Below are 13,285 nucleotides of genomic sequence, written 5' to 3'. Positions count from 1 at the left end.
CCTGGTCTTTTGATTCTGGCCTTCTAGGTAAGGTGCTCACTGCCCCTTGGTGTTGTCTACACCCGTGGTTTTGGATAGCAGAGCCACACAACCACTTCAGACCCCAAGACATTTTTACCCTGTTCCCTCTCTCCCAATATGAGATTGGCTATTTCCTGAGGGCTTTAGATTTGAGAGTCCAGTAAGAACTTAGGACTTGGGAAATCAAGGAGCCAGTGGTCACATTCTTCTGTCTTAGAGAAGAGCAGTGCGTATTGTTTCTGAATTCAAGTTCAGCACACAGTTAGCGAGCTCCTACCCTGTGCCAGGCTCGGTGCTGGGTGCGTTCGTGGTGAACCTCATGGCGCCAAGCACATCTCTTAAGAAGAATGGTAGACCTAGAAGCTTAAAGTGAAAAGAGAACAGGAAATACCTTCAGCGGGGGAGGGGCCTTAAAATCATTTCCGCCTTCCGCACTCACCTCCAGGAATTGATAGTCACCCTGGTCATCTGCATATGGCCTTTCCTTCCATTCCTTCCTGCAGCCCAGCCCCGTTGCTTTTAATTGTCAGTGTGCGCAGATAACTGTACAGGAGTGACACACCCCGACCGTGCATACCTCACATCGTAAGAAACTTCTGGAGTGTTGTAGGTTATCTACCCGAAGCTCTTAGAATCCAGCTCCTGTGTAGGTTGTGACTTAATTGTAACAGATAAGGAATTCGAGAAGCGATTATTGTAAGTCGGAAGCAGTGAACGACAGCTCTGCTCTGCAGTGGGGGAAGGCTGGCGTTCAGCGGGGCTTGTTTGCAGCAGCGCGAGTCTGCGGTGGCCGTCCTCCTCCTGTGTGCCAGGGCACTGCCTGCCATCCCGGATGGACGAGGCTAGCTGTGGGTGGTCTTTCCAGGCATTGGAGTGCTTATATCTTTAGGATTAGGAGGTCTAGACTGATTCAGAAAGTGATGTTTCTGGAAATGACCTGAGATCCAACTGCCTTGATGCTAAGGTTGAAGAAACGAAGTGTAGGGAGGTGAGGAAGCTGGATGAGACCCAGGTCCAGGCCCTTGCCACCCGTGGTGCCCTGCCGTGTGGTGGAAGTTGTCACCCCTGGAAGCAGGAAAAGAACCTTTATTAAATGTGCACCAAATGCCAGGACAGTGCTGTGAGACGGTCCATGGTCTCAGTTTTGTTCAGTAGCCTCTTTCCTAGGAGTGGCTAAGGCTCTAGTGAACAAGAGAGCAGCCACGAGGGAGCAGCCACTCACCCAGTGGGGACACCAGATGCTTTATGTGCATATCACACAGTATCCATTTCACCCTCTCAGTGGCGCTTTGAAGTAGGTCTCGATTCATCCTCATATGAGCAGTGATGACACCAAGGTTCCAACAGAGTAAGTCACCCAGGGTCGTGCAGAGGTAGAGCTGGGGCTCAAACCCAGGCCTGTCTGATCCCAGAGATTTTCATTTTCCCTAGGCATGGGATGTCAAGAACAGCTTACTGAATATATGAGCATAGTAGATAAATACCCACAGGTGTGATGATAAGCATCCATTTCCACACTGAGTTCCAGAGAATAAATAGAGGCAAGAGTCCCCAAGAGAAAGCTGGAGCCATGGGATCTGTCTAGGAACTACGGCTGTCCCTGTCATCTAAGGCCAGTTGATAGAAGTTTAAGATGTCAGATGATTAAAATGTCGAGCTTTGTTGAAATTTTTTTTTGCCTTGTTGGTAAACCACCACCCCACCCCACTCCCCCCAAAATCATGTGAGCATCATAAAGGGGTGAAAATGAGAGAAGACCTTGGAAATTTAAAAACCACATATATACCAGCTATAATAATATGACACTCTATTTCAAACAAAACTGGGCCCATGGATTTAACTAAAAGGTTGGTACATAAAGGTACCAAATTCAGGAATTGGCCTTGGTCTTTGAACATAGCAGGTGCCCAGGAAATGCTTGTTGAATGGAATTAGAAGGAAAATCCAACAGCAGAAAGTAGCATCTTTCCTTTCCCCCAGCCTTGTGGGGAGAAAGATGATTTGTTGCCATTTTCAAGCTGAAATGTACCATAGTGGTGGTTGTGAGGTAAGAGGCCACTTATCCAGTTAAGAGTGAGAGAGTGTGCTAAGTAAATGAATGAAGAGGAAAGAAAAGAAATGCCATTCTTCCATCTGTGTAATTCTTTAGAGGGAGACCAATCCAAGAACTGTTTGTTGGCAACACAGACCACTGAACGCTGAGACCATGCTAAATGGTGGGAAGTGAGGGTGGACATCCCAGAGGCCTTTGGGCTGGGTGGATTGTAGATTCTGCATGAGCTCCTGGAGCCCTCGTTCTGAGAGGCGCTTGCCACTGTGAGGTGTGTATGAAGCCCGATGGAGAAGGTCCTTAGTACCTCTCTGACTTGCAGCTTGTGGAATTAAGAAGTGTCCATAAGGCGGATGTCACAGAATATGTCACCAAAAAAGAAAAACAACAACAGTCTCAAAAAACCTTTCTAGAACGTATATATTGTTGTAACCCCCAAATCAGCCTTATTTTGAGATAAAATATATACTTACCTTAAAACACAAAACAATTATGAGCTGTAATAGAAATAGGTGCATCAGATATACCCGTGAAAACTGTCACAGGAGTATCTGACAACACAGGACAAATGCTGCAATGATTGTGGGCTTGTCCCAAATGTCGCATTACCTGACCATTTGTGATTCCCTGTCAGCCAAGAAAGTTTTGTCAGTCTTATTTTTATTTTTTGTAACTGTAGATGGACAGAATGCCTTTATTTATTTATTTATTTACTTGATGCTGATGATCGAACCTCTGCCGCTGAGCTCAGCCCCAGCCCCAGCCCGGTTTTGTCAATCTTTACTTTCTAGTTTGTGTTGTGAAAACTACATATTTCTTGCCAAGTGAGTTTGCAGTTATAAGTGGCTGTTTTCAAACAGAACCCCTTCCTTCCCCTGTTGGATTGTCTAGATGCAGTGCGGAAGGCAGGCTCTGAGTCTCTGCTGGGCCAGCTCTGGTTGGCGTGCGCACCTTCCTGGTTTTCCTTGTGCGCAGGTTCGGGAACTCCCGTGCACACAGTGCTTCACGTTTCACACAGCACCTTGGTACCCACCGCCTCCCTGGTGAGGCATTGTGCGCGTCCCTGAATATCGGGGCCACTGCTGAGAAGGGTGAATCCCCAGTCCCCCGCAAACTGCCATTGGCTTTTTTGAAGGTGTCGCCATAGCTGACATTGCCACACACTGGTGCTCACCCAGGTCTGGCCACTTTGTCTTTCTGTTGTTGACTCTGCACAAGTGTCCCACGTAAGTAGTGCCCGTATGCGTCAGTGTCCAGCTGAAAGTGCATTCTTTTGTTTCAGATCGGGCAGTACATCATGTCCCTGCCCCTGAATCTTGAGCCATTTGTGACTCAGGAGGACTCTGCCTTAGAGCTGGCTTTGCACGCCGGAAAGCTCCCGTTTCCTCCTGAGCAAGGTAAGAGGACCAGGGAGCCACGACTCCTGTGGCCAAGGGAGCAGTGTCCCTTGAGGCTTGTTTTTAACACCCTCACTCCTCAACCAATGTCTCTTTCTCAACCCCACTTAAATAGTTGTCAGAGTATTCAGTGGAGACTGAAAAACATCAGGGCCACTGGTTGCTCCTACTGCGGCACTTCAGCAGGGCAGAGCTCTGGCCAGGCTGTTGGGGAAGGAACTGGAGGCAGGGCACCCCTGGAGGAGTGCGGAGACCCCTGGAGTGGACCCAGGGCCCCTCAGCTGGGGAGGTGGTGCCCAGGGTCCTGGGTGATTGGTGGTGGCAGTGAGCTCACAGGATGGGGATCTGCTGAGCATTCACCTCCCTCGGCTCCCTGACATGTGGGCCTCGTGCCATGTCACATGCCACCTCATGAGAACAGATTTGCTTGCTCTGTCAAAAATCAGCTCTCCCCATAGAGGCAATGCCTCCTGTGCAGATGTATCCAGCCTTAGCTTGCTGCTGACTCCCAAGGCTCCCGAGTCTCTAAACTGACCAGACAAAAATATAAATCATTTAGATACTTCCTTTTTGTTATTTGGGCCTGACAGATTTGAACAGGGATCATGAACTTATTGATCAAAAAATTATCCTAATTTCTAATATTGGCCCCCCGCCCCAAGGAGAAGCAACCTGGTATGTGGAAGATTCAGCAGCTCATAGGGAGTTTCCACACTGACGATAAACTAGTCACCCCAGAAGGCTAGAAACTGAGAATGCCAGAAGATAGCCTAAAATTTTAAAAAAGCAGGATGATTGCTACAAATAAGTTGGATTCAAATCTAAAGGTAGCAGATGGGACCTGGGTGATTCTTTTATGTTGATAAAAGGTGAATCCTTCAGTAAACCTGCAGTAGTCACATACTCTTCAGTGTCAGATGACAAGGCACTGAAATACACAAAGGATAAACCATGAAATACATACCTGATCAGACATACAATGAGAATTTGACAAAACCACTGGACTGTGGGGAGACCTCTCCTTTAGGCTTTGGGACATCAAAAAGAAAACTTACTTAGGATGCGAAGAGGAATTGAGCAGGATAATCGGTGTGTTTAATCGTCAGAACGAAAGCTTTGGGTCCCACAGAGAACAGACATTGTTGTCTCATGTCTATAAATCATTTGCAAAAATGATACAAATGAAATTTCCATAGGTTTCATAGGGCCGTAAACAAAAGACACTCATTATTTTTTAAAAGACTAGTATTTGCAGTTCATATTTAAAATGTGAAACTTACTAAGCTAAAATATGGGTGGATATTAATATAATCTTAGGGGAGAGAATGGAAGACCTTTTGAAATGGAAGATTTGAAAAGGAAATTAAGAGGTAAATGGTCAACTGGAAGAAACAGCAACATATGTGACTAATGATGGTTAATATTTTTATTTTATAAATGATCTTACAGATCAGTAAGACAAAGACGAATCCCCCACAGAAAAATAGGGCTGTATTTCACTGCATGATCATCACCATTATATGAACACATATTCATGAGTATTTTGAATATACTAATCTTGCAGCAAAGATAGTTTAGTAAAAAACGATTTTTAAGTAATATCAGCACAATTAAAAGCTTGGGCTGGGGTTTTGGGTCAGTGGTAGAGCGCTTGCCTAGCGAGTGTGAGGCACTGGGTTCGATTCTCAGTACCACATATAAATAAAAAAATAAGGTCCATTGACAACTAAAAAAATATCAAAACAGAAAAAAAGCTTCACATAATGGTCACACTCCATTTGCAAAAAAATCGGGCATAAAATCTGTGACAATTATGTAGCGAAATACAGTAAATAACATGAAGGCCTTCACATAACTCCCCCAAATTAAGATTTATTTAACTTTATTAATCTTCAAGTAACTGCAAATGAAAATGGAATATACTATTTTTAACTGATCAAATTGTGTATGTGTGTATACTGTCGGTCTTCTGATTGTGAGTTCTGCATCTGTAGATTCAACCAACTCTGGATCAAAAATATTTGGGGAAAAAAAAATCTCCATCTGTACCAAACATGCAGGTTTTTTTCTTGTCATAATTCCCTAAACAATAGCATAGAAACCAGGTATATAGTATTGGGTGCTGTAAGTAATCTAAAGATTATTTAAAGTACACAGGAGGATAGTGGAGATGATATGCAAATACTATAAGAGATTTAAATATCTGGATTTGGTATCTCTGGGGTTCCTGAGATCCATCACCCATGGATCCTGAGGGATGCCATGTACATACTAAAGCCACTACATTTAGTATTGGCAATAGTGATGGATAACAGTTTATATTGTATAATTTGACATAAGATCAGAATTACCTTTTAGATTGTTGCTATGTAATTATGCTCATAAAATAATCATGAGTGCAGGTACAAATATGTCAAAACAAATCCCACTATTATGTATGATTACTACACCACAATAAAAACATGGAAAAATAAATAATCATGAGTATAACTATGAATTTTCACCCCAGCACTTTTTATAAAGGCAAAACATTGAAACATTATGAGAAACTACAGATATTAGTTAAAATTTTCTAGTATATCCATATAATAAAATGCTATGTAGTCATTAAAAATATTATAGAAGAATATTTAATGACTTGGAAAGGTGTTCCCAGTGTATTAAGTATACCATATGCCGTGTGGTTCCATTTTCAGAACTGCTGTGAATATAAATGTAAGAAGAAAAGACTAGAGAGCTTTGATCCACCTCAGGAAATTGGTATATCTGCCTGGGAACAGCCTGGCATTTCTAATAAGAGTGATAATGTGCTGACCCTTTGGCCCGTCAAGTTTTATTCCTGGATACAGATCCATATGTGCCCCAGATACATCCTAAAGGTCTTCATAATGATTTGGTAGTAGCCCAATCTGGAAGCAACCCAGGTGTCTATCAGCATTAAAATGGGTGCATGCATTATGATATGGCTGTCCAACAAAATCACTGCACCCTGGAAAGCAAGGGAGCTAGAGCTACACACAGTGGCATGGGCAGATCTCCAAAGAGTCCCTTCGACCCAAAGCCAGGCAGCATGCTGGGGTGGGGTACCTGTGGGGCGGACTGCGGGGCAGAGCAGGAGGCCATCTCAGACCTGGCCCAGTTCACACCTGCTGCGGCACTTGCAGGGCCATGCGGGGACTCTTGGGCACTGCAGGGGCCGTGCTCTTGCCCAGGGAGGTGTGTCGTGGCCAGTGGCGTTTAGTTGTTCTCTAAAACGTTTGTGATGTGCTTTCTACCTCTGTCCTGTGTACAGTGTAGCCCGTGATAAAGCAGAAGAAAACCAAAGTGAAGAGCCTGTGGTGGAGAATAAACTGGTAAAGGCTTTCTGAGGGTGGTCTTTATCAAGAGTAAAGCAAACCCACCCTCTGAGTACATACACGTGAGAAAGCCCTGAGAACAGGCCTGGAAGAATCCGTCCCAGGGGGACCAGGGGCCTGGCACAGGGCGTGGGAGCAAACATGTGGAGGATAGTTATTTTACTCATATTTCTGTGCCTCCTGCGTTATTTTACAAGAATGTATTCTCTGTTGTGTGCAAGAAGTATCTGTACTCTAGAATGTTAATTATTATTATTGAAGGACTCTGTGGTCATGTCAGTGATTTTTATTTTCAACTATTTTCTAGTGTACTTTTAAGTTTCATTTATTTATTTTAATTTTTGGTGCTGAGGACCAAAGCCAGGGTCTGCTCACACTTAAGTACCACTGAGCTGTGTCCCTAGCCCCTTAAAATGTGCTTTTAAATTAAAAAAAAAAAAAAGTAAACATTTTTTTTCATAGGAATTTCACACACACAAATAGTGTCACGAAGCCCCAGGTACTCAAAGCCCAGCTTCAAAAATGGCCCCTGGTTTTTCTATTTCTCTCGTGTTTTTCACTAGAGTCATTAAAGCAAATCTCTTAATCATTTAACTCATAAATCTTGCTTTTCTATGTCAAGTTTAAGGATTAAATGCTGGTTCAGATTCCTTGGCAAACTTGTGGTGCTGTGTGTACTCTGGTTTCATCACAAGGAAGGACAGAATTGCTTCTGTTTCCCTGGAATCTGTGTCTGCGGGCGGGTGGGGCTCCGTGGTGGGGCAATTGTCCGGCATGCACCAGGCCTGGGTTCCATCCCCAACACTGCTGAAGAGTTAAAAAACGAAGATAGAGTGAGCCAGCCATTGTTTCCCTTCACCCATTCATTTACTCATTCACCAAACAGATGTGTGCGAATTGTTTACTGTGTGCTGGGCACTGGGTTGGGCACTGCCCAGGTGGCCACCACCAAGTGGATTTCAACATGGTTGAAAACATAAGAACATCAAAAACAGCCAGGCTGAGTGTTTCATTTTTTCTTTATTTTTTGTTTTCCTTTCTCAACATTTTGTTATGGAAATTTTCCAACATACAGAAAACTGGGAACAATTACACAGTGAGCTTCCGACAGCACCTGGCGGTTTCTAGGTTTTAAGAACTGGGTGAGCAGCCGGTGGGAGCCTTCTGTCACAGGGAAAGGGCTTTCTCAGAGAGATGCCGTGGAGGGTTTAAAGACCTTGACAAGGCCTTTCCCCACAAGGACATTGACCTTTGGGAAAGTTAAACTGTCCCGGGGGCCCCCTGCCTCCGTGCTCATGAGCACACAGACACTGGGTTGTAGCAGTTGTTTTCAGGAAACCTCAGACCTGTGTCCTTGTCATGGTCCAAGTGCTGGCTGGCAGTGGGGCAGGAGTTGTGGCTTGGGCTGAGGACGAAATCGCTGCACAGCGTGGGTGCAGAGGTCCACCCACTCCCTGGAGGCCTGGACCGGGGGCTGTGGCGGGTGGCTCCTGTTCTGGGGCTGAGCCTCCTCTGTGTCTGTCTGTGGGCAGGTGCAGACTCATGAACTGCTGCCACTGAGTGGAAGAGCCATACCCACCCGTTCAGTAAACAGGGACGGTGCAGCTCTATGCCCAGTGTGGGACCTCCTCTGCCTGCTTATCCCCTTCCATCTGGATTGTATCCTGGGGCACGAGCCTTTGTCTCTTGCTCATTTCCCTTTCTCCTTTTCATCCATTTTTATGTAGTTGTGTTTTTCCATTGTTGTGTCAAAATACCCGAGAAAATCAACTTATAGGAGGAAAGGTTATCTTGACTCACAGTTTCGGAAGTTCCACCTCATGGTTCCTCACTGGCCCCGTTGCTCTCGGCTGTGGCGAGGCAGAACAGCATGGCAGAGGAAAGCTGCTCACCACATGGCAGCCAGAGAGCAAAGAGGAAGAGGCCAGGGACAAGACAGCCTTCAAGGTCACACCCTGAAGGACTTTCTTCCCCCATGGAGGCCCTGCCTAACTTTCCACCTCCTCCCAATAGCCATTCAATTATGAATTCATCAAGGATTAGAGCCCTTGACCCAGTCACCTCCAGAGGCCCCATCTCTGAATATTGCTGAACTGGGGACCAAGCCTTCAACACTTTTGGGGGACATTTCAGATCCACACCAGAACAGTGGTCACCTTTCATCTCCAGCAGCTCTCAAACGCAGGTGCTCTCGGGCCATTCCCTTCAGGCCTGCGTCTTCCACCTTCGGGTCAGAAATCCCTCTCCCACACCAGCTCCCCTGCCCCGGCAGCGCCCCGGCCACGTGACACCAGCCCAGCCGCCAGTTTCCAAGGGAAACCTGAGATTGCACGCGTTGTCCTTGTGCGTATCTGCCACCAAGCCTTGTTTGTCTTTTTAGCCTTCGAATTTAGATTTGTGGGGCAGGTGGGTGTGTAAACAAGATCACAACCTAACAACGCCACACCGTGCCGCTTCTCCATTTTCCCACACATCCCACACGCCGAGTGCAGGTGGCGGTCCTCACGGAGCCTGAGCCGTGTGTCATTGGTTTTAGTGGTGGTCGCAGCAGGACCACGGTGTGCCCTTTTTCACAGTTGGCTTCATACTCTTCCCCTTTCTCTCTCTTTTCTTTAATGTGGCCCTCACGTCTCCCCTTCTTTCCTTTCCTGACAAGTGTCCCTCTCCCTTGGCTGCCAGGTCATCTCCCTGGCCTGGAGCGTCACCTCCCACTCTGCCTTGCCACAGCCTGACCGGGTCCCCTGCAAGGGCTTGTCGTGTTGCAGCCTCGCTGAGATCTGCAGGTGCCCCCTGTCCTGCCCCATCAGGCAGCCTCCGTGACCAGCCTCCTCCCCCACAGTTTATTCCCATTGGCTCTGTGAGACACTTTCCTCTCCTCATGATCCTTCTAGAACTAAGAGCTGCCACGTGTTGAGTACCAAGTGTGTGAGCACCTTGCAGGGGGCCCTGCGTGTGGCTGTAGTTCCCACAGTAGCCCTGAAAATCGGGGCTCTTGCTCTCTCTACTGTACAGGTGACAAACACAAACACAGTTCGGAGGGTTTGGGTAACGTTCAGTCTCCGGAGGTGGGGTTGGCCTTGAGCCTGTCTCAGTTCCCACATGATGCTCCGGCCCCTCCCACTCCCCTAGGCCCCCTCGGGTTGGGGCTCTTCTCCTCTCCCTGGTTTCCTCTCCTGCTGTCTGTGTCCCTCCCTGATTGTGGAAGCCCCCTGGCCAGCGGGGCTGGACTTGCTCTCGTGGCCTGCGTGGGCTCTGAACCTTTGTCCTCGCCTGGTTGTTTTCGTTTCTGGATCCACATTGTGCTTCCTCAGGACCAGTTGACCTGAGGCTTCCTTGTTCTCTGTCTCCGGTGTTTTCTTCCCATTGAGGCCATAGTTCCCTGGCGTGTTTGCACACTTGGCCCACTCCTGCCGTGGGCCAAGTCACCCAGAAGAGGTGAATTTCTCCCAAGTGGGTTCTGGGTTGCTTTGATGACCTTCTTTCCTCTTCCAGGGGATGAACTGCCCGAGCTGGACAACATGGCCGACAACTGGCTGGGCTCCATCGCCAGAGCCACCATGCAGACCTACTGTGACATGATCCTCCAGATCCCAGAGCTGACCCCACACTCAACCAAGCAGCTGGCCACCGACATTGGTGGGTCCCATGGGCAACTCACCCTCCTGCCCTCCAGGGATCTTATCCCAAGTCCTGGGTTTAGCTTCAGTTCTGGATTCATCTCTGAAGCTGGCCCTGCCCTGAGAGGTGCAGACGTCATGAGCCTGAGGCCTAGAGCCATGAAGGGGAGCTCCAGGGAGAGGAGTCTGAGCGCGAGGCAGCTGGGCCTTCTGCGCTGAACCTTGGGCAGTCCTGTGAGGCAGGTGCTCTTGCATAACAAGGCCATAGTGAGGGCCGCTGGGTGGGCTCCCTCAGGAGACAGGGCCGAGTGCCTCCTGTTCCCAGCTGCACTGGCTGCTGCTGGCGGGTGGCAGGAGAGAGGTTCAGTCCCCGGGATTCTTTCCATCTACTTACCTGCGCTCGAGCCCAAGGCAGTCCTGGGTGGTCAGGAGGGAGGTGGAGGGAGCCTGAAAGATCAGCCCCTGAGGACCTGATGAGTTTGGATGTGGGCAGCTGCAGAGTGGGGGCCAGGCTCAACTCCTGCCTCTCATTTTTCTGCAAAAGAAATAGAAGTGAGGTGCCATCTTTTGGGCCCCTGGGTGGTTAGGGATGCAGTGGGGCCTGGAGTCTCGCTGCCTGGTTCCCTGCTCATTTCCTAGTCAGCTCCCAGCAGTTAGCACAGGAGAGCAGCTGTTTGGCTGTTCCCTGGGAACAGCATTCAGAGGACAGAGGAGGGAATTCAGACGCCGGCTGGTATTCCCCGAGGGCCTGGGCTGGAGCACTTGGGGAGAAGCAACCAGAACTCGTGTGCGAGTGAGGTTCGGGATTGCCCCTGGCTTTCAGCTGTCATGTTGTTTCCCCCTCCCTGTTAAGCTCCAGATTTATGGGTTCACTCATTCTGCATTGAGTGCCTACTGTGTGCCAGCCATAGTGTTAGGAGGTGAGCTGCAACAGAGACTTAGATGGTTCCTTTGCTCATTGAGCCACATCGTAAGGGGACGAAGCTGGGAGGGGGACCCCATGCGTGAGGTGTCAGGGTGCAGGATGGTGGAGTGGCGAGGTCCAAGGTGGTGCAGCCTACCTGGAAGGCATTCGGGTCAGGCATGAACACAGCCAGCAGAGGACGCTGATGGCCAAACAAGAGAATGTCACAGTAGACCGCCGGCTCGAATTCTGCAGCTCCTGGCCTGCGGTCGAGTGGAGCGCAGTTTGGAGGGTGAACCCGCCAAGGAGCAGGTGTCTGGCCGGGCTTCCTTCCTGGGCAGCAGCTCATCCCAAGTTGGCATGAGTCAGCCACAGGACAGCAGCCACCTCCGGGGTTCCTGCCCTGAGCAGGGCCTTAAACAGAAGACACAATGGAACATCCAGGCCTGGCCTGCAGCTCCTGTCTAGCCAGATAGAAGGGACAGGCAGTGATCAGAGGTGACGGGGACATTCTAGACAGTGCAGCTTCCCCATCCCTCAAAGCAGGAAGAGGGTGGAGCTGCCCTTGCCCACCTGCTGAAGCTTCCCTGAGGTTGGGGTTGGGCCCGCCCAGGAAGGACAGGCAGCACCCAGTGGTTGATCACCTCTGACACACTGGTGCTTTCATGGCCTCTGTCCCTGCTGGCCCCGGACCTGTGCTGCCTTTGAGATGCTGGGCATTAGAATCATGGGGCTCCTTTTTACAATGACAGGACCTTAGAGTCCTCTCCTGGACATTCTCATGGACTTGGCCCGGGGTGATCCTGTAACAGGAACCTGCGCATAGCAGGCCACCGCCCCTGGCACTGCCCTTGGGCCCATGTGTCCTGCCCTTTGGGTTCTGCACTGGGACAGGGACAGGAACCCAGGAGTGCCCAGAGCTCTGGGTGAGGCCCTTCTGTCCTTCAGACTGGCACTGGAAGGGGGTGGGTGGCTTGGGGGAGGTGGTAAGGGTCAGTTAGTCTGTCATTAAATTTTTAACGTCTGACTCCGGCCAAGCTCTGAGTCCAGTGTGACCCTGCTGGAAAGGCCCTGCATGGAGGCCTGCCTCCCTGGGGCAGAGCAGGTACCCAGCTCTGGGGACCTGGGGACTTCTCCCTCCTTGCTCAGGGGAGGCCTCCGGGCTCTGTCCCTCACACTGCTAAATCTGCCTCCTCCCGCCCTGCAGACTACCTGATCAACGTGATGGACGCCCTGGGCCTGCAGCCGTCCCGCACCCTCCAGAACATCGGGACGCTCTTGAAGGCCAAGCCTGAGGATTACAGGCAGGTCAGCAAGGGTCTGCCGCGCCGCCTCAGCACCACGGTGGCCGCCATGCGGGGTGTGAGCTACTGACCCCACGGCCCATCCGAGGAGAGGCTCGGGGCTGGTGTTCTGGGGGCACCACGGCTCTACAGAGTGGACTCCCCTCAAAATCTGCCAGCAATGAGGCACAGGTTGCTTTAAGAAGACTTGGTTCTTTTGTATAATGAAAAAGGTTGTAAGTAAGAGGTATTTTATTTATTAGAAAGGACTTTTCAGTTGATTTTTTAAAAATGATCTCATTTTAAAAATGAAATTAATAAATGAAATGAAAGAAGTCTGTTTCTTCCCCCAGTGAGTCTTTGAGTGCTGCCCACGGGGTCCGTGCTGAGCAGCGGGCATGTGGCTGTGAGGGGGGTGGAGAGCAGGGAACAAGGCCAAGTGCTGGGGGGAGGCTGCAGGGCGGGTGGGGGCCCCCAGACCTTCAGGGTGCAGCTGTGCAGCAGGGAGCTCTGGGCTGGGCCCTGACGGGGCCCAGGGTCAGCAGGACAAGGCAGAGGGAGGGAGGAAGTTGGATCGGGGGAAGGTGGGCGGCCACATGGGGTCTCGCAGGCCCCGGGAGGATTCTGGCTCTTTCCTTTAGAGGTTTGTGGGGCGAT

General features: G+C 49.5%; 1 protein-coding gene across 2 annotated transcripts in view; it reads left to right on the top strand.

Annotated features, from left to right (window-relative positions):
• Cog7 (component of oligomeric golgi complex 7) overlaps window positions 1-12,964 on the top strand; it is a 64,089-nt gene extending 51,125 nt beyond the window's left edge. The window contains exons 15-17 of one of the 2 annotated variants that reach the window (XM_046454647.2): window positions 3,354-3,468; window positions 10,317-10,460; window positions 12,553-12,964. In XM_046454647.2, the coding sequence (XP_046310603.1) occupies window positions 3,354-3,468; window positions 10,317-10,460; window positions 12,553-12,719 (426 nt within the window). In that variant the 3' untranslated portion in view covers window positions 12,720-12,964. The remainder of the gene's footprint in view (window positions 1-3,353; window positions 3,469-10,316; window positions 10,461-12,552) is intronic. The other variant, XR_006853973.2, reaches the window with a different exon arrangement.
• Window positions 12,965-13,285: the final 321 nt, after the last annotated feature.

Source organism: Marmota monax, unplaced genomic scaffold (assembly GCF_021218885.2).
Source record: "Marmota monax isolate L192 unplaced genomic scaffold, Marmota_monax_Labrador192_F-V1.1 WCK01_AAM20220418_F8-fsc00086, whole genome shotgun sequence".
Classification (NCBI taxonomy): Eukaryota; Metazoa; Chordata; class Mammalia; order Rodentia; family Sciuridae; genus Marmota; species Marmota monax.
The sequence above is the reverse complement of the archived record's forward strand: the minus strand, read 5'-3'. Positions and strand labels throughout refer to the sequence as shown.